General features: G+C 45.1%; 1 protein-coding gene across 1 annotated transcript in view; it reads right to left on the bottom strand.

The window, feature by feature from the left end:
- The window catches only part of LOC309550374 (uncharacterized protein), a gene marked incomplete at its 3' end in the record, with an annotated part of 214,372 nt that overhangs the window by 21,789 nt on the left and 178,260 nt on the right, over nt 1-14,323 (bottom strand). The window contains exons 13-14 of the mRNA XM_082250769.1: nt 5,737-5,886; nt 2,214-2,374 (exon numbers count right to left, since the gene is read on the bottom strand). Of these exons, the coding sequence (XP_082106895.1) occupies nt 2,214-2,374; nt 5,737-5,886 (311 nt within the window). The remainder of the gene's footprint in view (nt 1-2,213; nt 2,375-5,736; nt 5,887-14,323) is intronic.

The raw sequence follows: 14,323 nt of genomic DNA on the forward strand, positions 1-14,323 counted from the left end.
GTCGCTTGGGGTATGTCTCTATCAGTTTTGCACATCAAAAGACTGAAATTTTTGCCCATTCCTCCTTGCAAAACTACGCGAGAGCTCAGTGAGGTTGGATGGAGAGCGTTTGTGAACAGCAGTTTTCAGTTCTTTCCACAGATTCTCGATTGGATTCAGGTCTGGACTTTGACTTGGCCATTCTAACACCTGGATATGTTTATTTGTGAACCATTCCATTGTAGATTTTGCTTCATGTTTTGGATCATTGTCTTGTTGGAAGACAAATCTCCATCCCAGTCTCTGGTCTTTTGCAGACTCCATCAGGTTTTCTTCCAGAATGGTCCTGTATTTGGCTCCATCCATCTTCCCATCAATTTTAACCATCTTCCCTGTCCCTGCTGAAGAAAAGCAGGCCCAAACCATGATGCTGCCACCACCATGTTTGACAGTGGGGATGGTGTGTTCAGGGTGATGAGCTGTGTTGCTTTTACGCCAAACATAACGTTTTGCATTGTTGCCAAAAAGTTTGATTTTGGTTTCATCTGACCAGAGCACCTTCTTCCACATGTTTGGTGTGTCTCCCAGGTGGCTTGTGACAAACTTTAAATGACACTTTTTATGGATATCTTTAAGAAATGGCTTTCTTCTTGTCACTCTTCCATAAAGGCCAGATTTGTGCAGTATACGACTGATTGTTGTCCTATGGACAGAGTCTCCCACCTTAGCTGTAGATCTCTGCAGTTCATCCAGAGTGATCATGGGCCTCTTGGCTGCATCTCTGATCTGTCTTCTCCATGTATGAGCTGAAAGTTTAGAGGGACGGCCAGGTCTTCGTAGATTTGCAGTGGTCTGATACTCCTTCCATTTCAATATTATCGCTTGCACAGTGCTCCTTGGGATGTTTAAAGCTTGGGAAATCTTTTTGTATCCAAATCCGACTTTAAACTTCTCCACAACAGTATCTCGGACCTGCCTGGTGTGTTCCTTGTTCTTCATGATGCTCTCTGCACTTTAAACGGACCGCTGAGACTATCACAGTGCAGGTGCATTTATACGGAGACTTGATTACACACAGGTGGATTCTATTTATCATCATTAGTCATTTAGGTCAACATTGGATCATTCAGAGATCCTCACTGAACTTCTGGAGAGCGTTTGCTGCACTGAAAGTAAAGGGGCTGAATAATTTTGCACGCCCAATTTTTCAGTTTTTTATTTGTTAACAAAGTTTGAAATATTCAATAAATTTCGTTCCACTTCATGATTGTGTCCCACTTGTTGATTCTTCACAAAAAATTACAGTTTTATGTCTTTATGTTTGAACCCTGAAATCTGGCAAAAGGTCGCAAAGTTTAAGGGGGCCGAATACTTTCGCAAGGCACTGTATATATATATATATATATATATATATATATATATATATATTAAACAGAGGCCTGTAAGCGGCTGCGTGCCGCAGTAAACATACAGGAGGCGGTCGACAAGTTGTTAAAGAGCTTTTTTTTTTATTACAAGGGATGTTTTCATCCCTGCATTTTTTTTAAACAGTGTAAATATAAAAATAAAAGATAAAATAAATAGAAAAAAAAAATTAAAGCACCTCGTCCCCGTTAGCTCACTCGCCCACATATGTAAATGGTGTTCAAACCACACATGTGAGGTATCGCCGCGATCATTAGAGTGAGAGCAATCATTTGAGCCCTAGACCTTCTCTGTAACTCTAAACCTGTAGAAATTTTTAAAATGTTGCCTATGGGGATTTTTAAGTACCAAGTTTGTCACCATTCCACGAGCCTGCGCAAATTTAAAGCATGACATGTTGGGTATCTATTTACTCGGTGCAATATTATCTTTCACATTATAGAAAAAAAAAATTGGGCTAGCTTTACTGTTTTCTTATTTTTTAATTCAAAAAAGCAATTTTTTTGCAAAAAAATATTGCGTTTGCAAGACCGCTACGCAAATACGGTGTGATAAGAAATATTGCAACGATCTCCATTTTATTCTCTGGGGTCTCTGCTAAAAAAATATATATATATATAATGGTTGGGGGTTCTAAGTAATTTTTTAGCAAAAAAAAAAAAATGATTTTAACTTGTAAACAACAAGTGTCAGAAAAAGGCTCGGTCCAGAAGTGGTTAAAAAGGTTGGTTCAAAGGAAGCAGTTACATCTGCATGTCTGACCATAATAGGCCGCAATAATAGCAACATTCATTGGCTTATTAGCTTACCATTGCGGCTGGGCTACCAATGATGTGGGTATTTTCATTGACTATTTTCAAAAGCCTCAAAAGTGTCGGATCTTCATAATCAAACCGATGGCTCAGCAATATGGAAACAATTATGTTGGCTGCTGCAGCATTTATGATCATTTTATTATCAAAAGCTTCACCTACAATACAGAGGGAAAGAAAATTAATATTAACCACTTGACCTCTAGAAGATTTTACCCCCTTCATGACCAGGGCATTTGTTGATATTCAGCACTGTGTTACTTTAATTGACAATTACACGGTCCTTCAACACTGAACCCAACTTTCTTTTTGGTGGTATTTGATAACGAATAAAGACCAAAAATTCTAAACAAAAAAGTTATTTTCTACTTTTTGTTATAAAAGATATCCAGTAAAATCACATTTCTTCATAAATTTAGGCCAAAATATATTCTGCTACAAGTCTTTGGTAAAAAAAAAATCCCGATAAGTATATATTAATTAGTTTGTGTGAAATTTATGCTGTCTACAAAGTGTGGTATATATACTGGAATTTATGCAGCTATAGACGCTATACCAGTAATGGTGGTGATCAGCGAATTTTAGTGGTACTGCAATAGTGTGGCAGGCAATCTGGCGCTAACAGACACTGGCTGGGAGGGACACTGACTTCACTAGTGACTCTAATACAGTGATCAATAATAATACTGTACACCAGAGTTAGCAGCCCATGAATAGCGATCTACCTGTTGACCGTTGGCAGATGACAGGTAGTTCCTGCCAACCTGCAAGTGCTCCTGCTCTTCCTCCCCACGCTGATTGGAAGAGCAGCGTCTGAGATCTCTAGCCGGCTGCTTTTTGAGATCCCTAGCTGGGAAGCATAGCCAGTTCTAGACACAGGCATTCCCTGCCCTGCAGCACGCCACTTTCATGTGAGGCTGTGGGGTGGGGAATGCCTCCGCCTAGGATTCGCTGTCAGCTAGTTTGGGCTCTTGTAGCCCTGAGTGCAGTGCGCCGATACCTGCTGGCCCTCTCCAGTTCATTCAAGTGGGTAACACCATGTGACCAGAGAGGAGGACCGGGTGGAGGAGAGCACCAGAACAGGTAGCTGTGCAACAGCAGCCCTCCAGACTCCCCTGTACTATGCCCTCCTTTGCCCTCCAGGCCCCCATGTACCATGCCCTCCAGACCCCCCTGCACTGTGGCCTCCAGACCCCCCTGCACTATGCCCTCCAGACCCCCCTGCACTGTGCCCTCCAGACCCCTCTGTACCATACCCTCCAGATCCTCCTGCTCTGTGCCCTCCTAACCCCCCGGTATTGAGGCCTCAAACTCCTCTGCGCTGTGTCCTCCAGACCCCCCTGTGCTGTGCCTTCCAGCCCCCCCCCCTGTATCATGTCCTCCAGAGACCCTGCATCATGCCCTCCAGACCCCCTGCACTGTGCCCTCCAGACCCCCTGAACTGTGCCCTTCAGACCTCCCTGTACCGAAGCCTCCAAACCCTCCTACTCTGTGCCTTCCATAACCCCCCTGTAGCATGCCCTCCAGAACCCCCCTGTAGGATGCCCTCCAAAACCCCCCTGTAGCATGCAATCCAGAACCCTCCTGTAGCATGCCCTCCAGAAATCACCTGTAGAATGCCCTCCAGAACCCCCCTGTAGCATGCCCTTCAGACCCCCCAGCAGTGTGCCTTCCAGACCCCCTCCCTGTACCGTGCCCTCCAGACCCCCTGTACCATGCCCTCCGGACTCCCCTGTACCCTCCTGACCGGTCTGTACTGTGCCTTCATGACCCCCCCTTTAAACTGTCTTGCTGACCCCCTGTCCTTTGCCCTGCTGACCCCTTGTCATTTGCCCTATAGACGTCCTGCTCTCTGCCTTGCTTGTCTCTCTTTTGCTCACTCTTGTCATCTGCCCTACTGATCTCTGTACACTGCCCTGCCTACTACTGACCTCTGTACAGTGCCCTACATACTACTGACCTCTGTACATTGCCCTACATATTACTGACCTCTGTACACTGCTTTACATACTACAGACCTCTGTAAACAACCTATCAACTACTGACCTTTGTACACTGCCCTACATACTACTGATATCTTTACACTGCTCTACATCCTACTGACCTCTGTACACTGTCCTACATCCTACTGACCTCTGTACACTGCCCTACATCCTACTGACCTCTCTGTACACTGCCCTACCCACTACTGACCTCTGTACACTGCCCTACCCACTACTGACCTTTGTACACTGCCCTACATACTACTGACATCTTTACACTGCTCTACATCGTACTGACCTCTGTACACTGTCCTACATCCTACTGACCTCTGTACACTGCCCTACATCCTACTGACCTCTGTACACTGCCCTACATACTACTGACCTCTGTACACTGCCCTACATACTACTGACCTCTGTACACTGCCCCACATACTACTGACCTCTGTACACTGCCCTACATCCTACTGACCTCTATACACTGCCCTACATACTACTGACCTCTGTACACTGCCCTACATACTACTGACCTCTGTACACTGCCCTACATCCTACTGACCTCTATACACTGCCCTACATACTACTGACCTCTGTACACTGCCCTACATCCTACTGAACTCTCTGTACACTGCCCTACATACTACTGACATCTGTACACTGCCCTACCCACTACTGACCTTTAGACTGGGTTCACACTAGGGCGGCTTCAAAGTCGGCCGACTCTGAAGTCGCCCCGTGCAGCGCGACTTCAGCGGGACTTGCATACGACTTCTCTAATAGAAGTCAATGCAAGTCACCCCCAAAGTAGTACAGGAACCTTTTTCTAAGTTGGAGCGACTTGAGTTGCTCCAATTAGAACAGTTCGATTGCACTGAATGGAGCGCGACTTGTCAGGTGTCTAAGATGGGAGCATGAAATTGTCTAAAATATCTTAGTATGCTGACACCCTAAGAGTTCTCTTCAGTGGAACTAAGGGGCCAAGCCCAACCACTGAAAAACAACCCCACACTGTAATTCCCCCTCCACTAAACGGCTTGGACCAGTGCACAAGGCAAGGTCCATAAGCACATGGATGAGCGAGTTTGGGATGAAGGAACTTAACTGGCCTGCACAGAGTCCTAAACTCAACCCGATAAGACACCTTTGGGATGAATTACAGTGGAGAATGCGAGGCAAGCCTTCTTGTCCCCATCACTACCTAACCTGACAAATGCGCTTCTGGAAGAATGGTCAAAAATAGACACACTCCTAAACCTTGTGGACAGCCTTCCCAGGAGAGTTGAAGCTGTTATAGCTGCAAAGGGTGGGCCAAATCAATATTGAACCCTACGGACTAAGACTGGGATGCCATTTAAGTTCATGTGCGTGTAAAGGCCGGCGTCCCAATAAATTTGGTAATATATTATATGTGGGTATCATCTTTTCATTATGAAAGTTGGCCTAAGTCTTTGTTACTAACAACATAGATGTTCATAAGATGTCCTTTACAAGAGTGCCATTCATTCACAAATGTCATCCAGAATTTGAGAATAAAAGACCTTTGAATGATCTGATTTTTTTCACCAAACAGTCACTTTCTTCCAGAATTCTGTCTTCAATTGTCTTCCTCCCCATCCCGAAATCTCGTAATGTTGAAAGGGTAAATCTTCTCATCACTTTCCAGTTTTCATTTCGGGAAAAAATAACTCCTGAACGGGAGAAAGAAAAAAATCTATAAGTCCACCCACAACTGATAAAAGTTTCTGTACATCCCAAATGACCCCAGGTGATATATTCCTATACCAGATAAATTCCTGTCTGGTAGTCTCATCAAAGAAGGACAAGTAGTTTTCAACATCAAAATCTTAAGGAACTTTTATATTCTGAAATCAATAATTCAAGGAAATATGGAGTTATATTAGTGATAGGGTAAAAAATATATTGCTATAAAATAAACCGTGCTCTCAAGCACTAATTTAATCTGTGCTAATAATATATAAATAGGAAAAAGGTCCATCAACACCAAAGATGGCACAAGTAGAGATTATCTATTGGTGTGACGGAGACCTCATCGGTTGAATATGCGTTAAAAAAAATAAATATACCTCTGGTGAGTAGGTATTTCATTTACCGGTGGTGGAAGATCACCTTTTACTGCACACAGTTCCTTGGAGGAGTTGGAATATTCAAATATGTCACCATTTGAAGCACTTTGGTAATGATGGACTTTTTTTTTTTTTACTCACTGCCTCAATTTATTTTGGTAATAACTATGTTATATTAAGTTTGATTCACATCAATTTTGTCTCATTTTATTATTTCACATTTTTTATGCTCACTTTGCACTAATAAGAGTTACAGTGATTGTTTGATTAATCCAGGGTGTGCAGGTATAAAGTATTGGTTTTATATTAGTGATAGGGGTTTGTATAGGTTAGGAAGTAATGATAAAAGGTTACGTGGATTTTTCAGTAATTTTACAAGTTTGCATCAATAAATTGTAGGCATGTCACAATATGCAGCAGCAGTATATGTTGTCAGAAAAGCTCTACCTTTTAACATGAAAAAAAAAAAAAACTGTCCTTGACCTGTCCAGTGACTTTGCCTAGGCCGAGATGATGTCATTCATCTTCTTCAGGCAGGAGGAAACATTTCCACAGCCGTCACCCCCCCCCCCCACAATGACCAGACTGCAAAACTGTCACTTTGCAGCAAGTCACAAGGCGAGACTTTGCAGCAGGGACCTTATCTGCGTCAGCCATACATTTCACAGGCATCAGAATATAGAGTAAATGATTGTGCCATCCGTAAGCCAGCATTACAATTGGGGAAATAGAACCTGACCCTAAATAATGCCTGAAGAAAGATATTGCTGTCTTTCTGAGAGATAAGCTGTTCTGGAATGATTATCGTGTATTCATTACACTAAATCCAAACACTTTTGTGTATCTATTTATCGCTAACCAGAGGGAGTCAGAGCACTGCCCCATCGCTAACCAGAGGGAGTCAGAGCACTGCCCCATCGCTAACCAGAGGGAGTCAGAGCACTGCCCCATCGCTAACCAGAGGGAGTCAGAGCACTGCCCCATCGCTAACCAGAGGGAGTCAGAGCACTGCCCCATCGCTAACCAGAGGGAGTCAGAGCATTTCCCCATCGCTAACCAGAGGGAGTCAGAGCATTGCCCCTAGCTAACCAGAAGGAGTCAGAGCACTGCCTCATCGCTAACCAGAGGGAGTCAGAGCACTGCCTCATCGCTAACCAGAGGGAGTCAGAGCACTGCCTCATCGCTAACCAGAGGGAGTCAGAGCACTGCCCCATCGCTAACCAGAGGGAGTCAGAGCACTGCCTCATCGCTAACCAGAGAGAGTCAGAGCACTGCCCCATCGCTAAACCAAAGGGAGTCAGAGCATTTCCCCATCGCTAACCAGAGGGAGTCAGAGCACTGCCCCATCGCTAACCAGAGGGAGTCAGAGCACTGCCCCATCGCTAACTAGAGGGAGTCAGAGCACTGCCCCTAGCTAACCAGAGGGAGTCAGAGCACTGCCCCATCGCTAACCAGAGGGAGTCAGAGCACTGCCCCATCGCTAACCAGAGGGAGTCAGAGCACTGCCCCATCGCTAACCAGAGGGAGTCAGAGCATTTCCCCATCGCTAACCAGAGGGAGTCAGAGCATTGCCCCTAGCTAACCAGAAGGAGTCAGAGCACTGCCTCATCGCTAACCAGAGGGAGTCAGAGCACTGCCTCATCGCTAACCAGAGGGAGTCAGAGCACTGCCTCATCGCTAACCAGAGGGAGTCAGAGCACTGCCCCATCGCTAACCAGAGGGAGTCAGAGCACTGCCTCATCGCTAACCAGAGAGAGTCAGAGCACTGCCCCATCGCTAAACCAAAGGGAGTCAGAGCATTTCCCCATCGCTAACCAGAGGGAGTCAGAGCACTGCCCCATCGCTAACCAGAGGGAGTCAGAGCACTGCCCCATCGCTAACTAGAGGGAGTCAGAGCACTGCCCCTAGCTAACCAGAGGGAGTCAGAGCACTGCCCCATCGCTAACCAGAGGGAGTCAGAGCACTGCCCCATTGCTAACCAGAGGGAGTCAGAGCACTGCCCCATCGCTAACCAGAGGGAGTCAGAGCACTGCCCCATCGCTAACCAGAGGTAGTCAGAGCACTGCCCTATCGCTAACCAGAGGGAGTCAGAGCACTGCCTCATCGCTAACCAGAGGGAGTCAGAGCACTGCCCCATCTCTAACCAGAGGGAGTCAGAGCACTGCCCCATCGCTAACCTGAGGGAGTCAGAGCACTGCCCCATCGCTAACCAGAGGGAGTCAGAGCACTGCCCCATCGCTAACCAGAGGGAGTCAGAGCACTGCCCCATCTCTAACCAGAGGGAGTCAGAGCACTGCCTCATCGCTAACCAGAGGGAGTCAGAGCACTGCCTCATCGCTAACCAGAGGGAGTCAGAGCACTGCCTCATCGCTAACCAGAGGGAGTCAGAGCACTGCCCCCATTGCTAACCAGAGGGAGTCAGAGCACTGCCCCATCGCTAACCAGAGGGAGTCAGAGCACTGCCCCATCACTAACCAGAGGGAGTCAGAGCACTGCCCCATCGCTAACCAGAGGGAGTCAGAGCACTGCCTCACCGCTAACCAGAGGGAGTCAGAGCACTGCCCCATCGCTAACCAGAGGGAGTCAGAGCACTGCCCCATCGCTAACCAGAGGGATTCAGAGCACTGCCCCATCGCTAACCAGAGGGAGTCAGAGCACTGCCTCATCGCTAACCAGAGGGAGTCAGAGCACTGCCTCATCGCTAACCAGAGGGAGTCAGAGCACTGCCCCCAATGCTAACCAGAGGGAGTCAGAGCACTGCCCCATCGCTAACCAGAGGGAGTCAGAGCACTGCCCCATCACTAACCAGAGGGAGTCAGAGCACTGCCCCATCGCTAACCAGAGGGAGTCAGAGCACTGCCTCACCGCTAACCAGAGGGAGTCAGAGCACTGCCCCATCGCTAACCAGAGGGAGTCAGAGCACTGCCCCATCGCTAACCAGAGGGATTCAGAGCACTGCCCCATCGCTAACCAGAGGGAGTCAGAGCACTGCCTCATCGCTAACCAGAGGGAGTCAGAGCACTGCCTCATCGCTAACCAGAGGGAGTCAGAGCACTGCCCCCATTGCTAACCAGAGGGAGTCAGAGCACTGCCCCATCGCTAACCAGAGGGAGTCAGAGCACTGCCCCATCACTAACCAGAGGGAGTCAGAGCACTGCCCCATCGCTAACCAGAGGGAGTCAGAGCACTGCCTCACCGCTAACCAGAGGGAGTCAGAGCACTGCCCCATCGCTAACCAGAGGGAGTCAGAACACTGCCCCATCGCTAACCAGAGGGATTCAGAGCCCTGCCCCATTGCTAACCAGAGGGAGTCAGAGCACTGCCCCATCGCTAGTCAGAGGAAGTCAGCACTGCCCCATCGCTAACCAGAGGGAGTCAGAGTACTGCCTCATCGCTAACCAGAGGGAGTCAGAGTACTGCCCCATCGCTAACCAGAGGGAGTCAGAGCATTGCCCCATTGCTAACCAGAGGGAGTCAGAGCACTGCCCCATCGCTAACCAGAGGGAGTCAGAGCACTGCCCCATTGCTAACCAGAGAACCCCTCACCCATAACCGGCCACCAGTCCTGGTTACCCGTGAGTCCTGGTTACCCGTGGCAACCACATGTTAGACACGACTTCTTGCTAATCCTCTGTATGGTTAACCCTTCTTTGGTGGCACTCTAGCTTCTCTTCTTCATCCCCATTGTTGTTACAGGACCTGTTCTTTTGATACACCATGTGCCTTAAAGCACCCCTTTGGGACAAACTTCAGACCAGGCATTAATTGGGTAATGGAACTTTAGCTGAACATTCAGTTGTACAGTCCAATGATGCACCTTACATGAACAAAGTCCAACACTAACTACCTAATAAAGGCTGCCAAAGTTCATACCTTCTCCAAGGTAACAAGTCCTTCAATGCAAGTCCAATGCTGGTGGTTTCCTGGCTCCAGGAGAGAGAAGGGGGGGGGGTAAGACTACATGGTCCAGCAGTCCTTCCCCTGAACTCCCGCCTGCATGACTGTTTAACTGAGCCTTTCCTCATTATTTAAAGATCCATAGCAGGGGGCTGAACCCAAGAAAACCACAGGAAAGGAGAGAAACACATTAACCCTTTCCCAAACTGGGCAGCCAAAGTATCTGCATAGCAATATGGTGCAATTGACTGACATCTGGCATTATTCAGTGGCAGATGTTTCCGTAACTGAAAAACGCGTCAATAGATGCTGAAGCTGTGGTGGCGTCCTCCTTTGAAGCTCTGCTGAGTTTCTCTTACAGAGGAGAGGTACCCACAACAGAGGGTATGGCCATACAAAAGACTGCTAAGCGTATCCTGGGAATATGTCTTAAGCGTATATCTGATAAACCCTTACATTTATCGCCTGATGCTCCACTATGGTTCAACCCACGATTGAACAATTTTTTTAAACTGGAAGATGGATATAGGTAGTTCCAGTTTGGGATCAAATATCTCCATCAAATATATGGCACTGGTAGACTCAAATCATTTCCACAGCTACAAGCTGAAATGGGAGTACCAAACACTTGGAGTTTTCAATATACTAGACTGAAACATGCAGCACAGCATCAGTTCAGAATTGATCCAACTGAAATTGCTAATACAAACTTAGAAAAATTGCTGTTGCAGCCTGAACACTCTAAATTAGTATCTACGTACTACTCTATTTTAAATGGGGTTGAAAGCAAAAAAACACAGAGAATTCGGGAGAGATGGCACAATATTATACCAGAACTGACAGAAGAACTTTGGGATGAAGTGCTTAACTCTTATATGAATATGGTAATTCCTGCCAGAGATAAGATGATTCAATGGTGATTTCTTCACCAAATGTATTATACACCTCTTCGATTGTTTAAAATGGGGCGGAGAGATACCCCCATATGTCATAAATGTTTAATGGCTGAAGGTTCATTTCTGCATATGGTGTGGGAGTATAATAGAGTCCGCCCTCTTTGGTCATAGGTCACCCAGTTTATAGGGGACGCTTTTGATCTCCCAAACATATGCAGTCCCTTGACTGGGCTTTTGGGAATTATTGAAGTGGAGGTTATGGAAAACAGTACGAGAACCCTTCTAAGATTGGCATTTTTTTATGTTCACAAATTAATTATAATACAGTGGATTAGGATGGATTACCTTACGTTATCTGCCTGGAAATCTTTGGTCAACTCTAATGTCTTCTTATATAGAATGCCATACGAGGCAAGGGGATGTGCTAAGAAATTTTAATAGAATTTGGGCTAAATGGGTGGAATCTATAGAGACGGTAGCTGACTGCCCTTGAAGAGGAGGAATGGTAGTGACACCTTGAAGGATGTCCGTGGTAGTTTCTTGGATGCTGAATGCCTGCCTACAACCTGATATGCATACTCTGATTATATAGTTCAATGATGTATAAGATGAGGTGAGGAAGGGAATTTACCCTTTTATGTTCTCTGTTTTACTTTATACAGTATATATATATATATATATATATATATATATATATATATATATATATATATATATATATATATATATTCATAGTTTATATAAAAGAAGAAAAAAAAGGAAAAGAAAGGGCTTCATGTTCTCATGCGTATAATAATGAAAGTTATGTGAGAACTTGATATGTACTGGAACAGCCATGGTATACTTTGCCATGTTATAATTTGCATATCTCAGCTCTATATACGGCTTCCTCCTTGATTTTGGATATATGACAATAAAAATCTTTAAAAAAAAGTTAATGAAGAATCAATGTTCAAATAGCAGCGAATAAATAAATAAAAGTCCAATATATACAGTGGGTAGAGAAAATAACCCCCCCCCCCCCATGAAGACAGACACAGACAGTTTTTGTTTCATCTAGCTGTATTTACTCAGTGAAACTTATAACATCAAAGTGAAAGATATAACATCAACATGGCAGATAAAAAAATAAAAATCAAGAACAGAATCACTGAGTTGGAAAAAGGATCACCCCCTTGTGCCAATATTTTTTTGAACCACCTTTTGGTTTAATTAGTCTGTTGGGATATGTTTCTACTAACATTGCACATTTAGGCTTTGCAATATTTGCCCACTCTTCTTTGCAGAACTGCTCAAGTTCAGTTAAATTTGATGTTGTCCATTTGTGGACTGCAGTCTTCAAGTTCTTCCACAGATTTTCAATGGGGTTTAGGTCTGGGCTCTGATTAATCCATGCAAATACATTCACTTTTTTTTTCCCTTCAATTACTGTTTGGTCATTTTTGCTGTGTGCTTTGGGTCATTGCCATATTGGAAGGTAAACCTTCTACCTATAGACAACTTTCTGCCAGAAGGCAGCAGATTTTCCTCAGGAATTTGATGGTATTTTGGCCCATTCATTTTTGCTTCTATCCTGGTAAATATCCCAGTCCCTGCTGCAGATAAACACCCTCATAACAGGAAACTACCACCTCCATGTTTTACCGTAGGTATGGTGTTATGTGGATGGTGAGCTGTATTGGGTTTCAGCCAGACATATCATTTGGTGTTGAGGCCAAATTATTCACATTTTAACTCATCTGACCAGAACACCTGTTTCCATATGGTGAATCTTCAAGGTGCGCTTTGGCAAAGCTCAGACGTGACTGCATGTGGCCTTTCTTAACCACTTAAGGACCGCCCGCCGCAGTTATACAGCAGCAAGCAGTAGGTATACGTCGGTCGTGCATCTGCAGCTAGGGGACGAGTCCGCGCCGCCAACGTAGCAGCGGGGACTCCGATGCACGGGGCAGGTGGCTGCGATTTCTGCCTGCCACCCGCAATCGCTCCCCGCTGAGAGAGAAGGACGGTCAGCTGTTGTAAACACAGCCGACCATTTTTCTCTCTGGAATGATCACAGAGCGCCTGTGATTCTTCTATATAGGATCACAGGTCTCTGTGATAATTTCACAAGCTCCGCCCCCATACAGTTAGAATCACTCCCCTAGGCTCACATTTAACCCCTTGATCACCCACAGTGTTAGCCCCTTTTCTGCCACTGTCATTATTACTGTAACAGTGCATATTTTTAGCACTGATTACTGTAGTAAAGTCACTGGTCTCCACAAAAGTGTAAAAAATGTCAGGGGTCCAATCTATCCGCCACAATGTCGCAGTCCTGCTAAAAATCGCAGATCCCCACCATTACTAGTAAAAAAAAAAGACAATAAAAATTACATAAATCTTTCCCGTAGTTAGTACATACGATAACTTTTGCGCAAACCAATCAAAATACGCTTATTGCAATTTTTTTTTACCAAAAATATGTAGCAGAAGACAAATTGGCCTAAAATGTTAAATAATTTTGATTTTTAATTTTTTTTTGGGAATGTTATATAGCAAAATGTGAAAATTATTGTTTTTTTCTTTTTTTCAGAATTGTCGCTGTTTTTTTGTTTATAGCACAAAAAATAAAAATCAATTTTATTTGGGCACAGGGTCGTACGACCGCACAATTGTCCATTAAAGTAACCCAGTGCCGAATCGCAAAAAATGGCCTGGTCATTAAGGGGGAAAATCCTTCCAGTCCAGAAGTGGTTAAGGAGTGTTTTTTTTTTTTTTTGCAATCCTCCGATACAAGCCACATTTGTGGAGAATTTTTGAAATTATTGTCACATGCACACAATGACCACTCTTTGTCATAAAATCCTGCAACTACTTCAGATTTGTTGTGAGTCTCTTGGCAGCCTCTCTGACTAGTTTCCTCCAGGCTTTTTCATCCAGTATGGAGTGACATCCTGATCAAGGGACGGTCTGTGTTGTACCAAATGCCTTCCATTTCTTACTAATAGACTTGACTGTCCTTCTAGGCATTGATAAAGCCTTTGACATTTTTTTTACCCATCTCCTGACTTGTGCCTGTCCACAACTTTATCCCGGAGATCTTTTGATCCCCTTCAGGGACTGAAATGCTCCAGGAAAGTTATTTTCGTGCTGAGCTAATCAACCACAGCTGATCACAGTTGAAAGTCAAATGGCTTTGTGTGCCAATGAGAAGTTGATTAGCTACACCTGATTGAGTTTGCAAGTCATTTTGAGGAGGGGGGTGA

This window comes from Pelophylax lessonae, assembly GCF_965119305.1.
Source record: "Pelophylax lessonae genome assembly, chromosome: 3".
Lineage (NCBI taxonomy): Eukaryota > Metazoa > Chordata > Amphibia > Anura > Ranidae > Pelophylax > Pelophylax lessonae.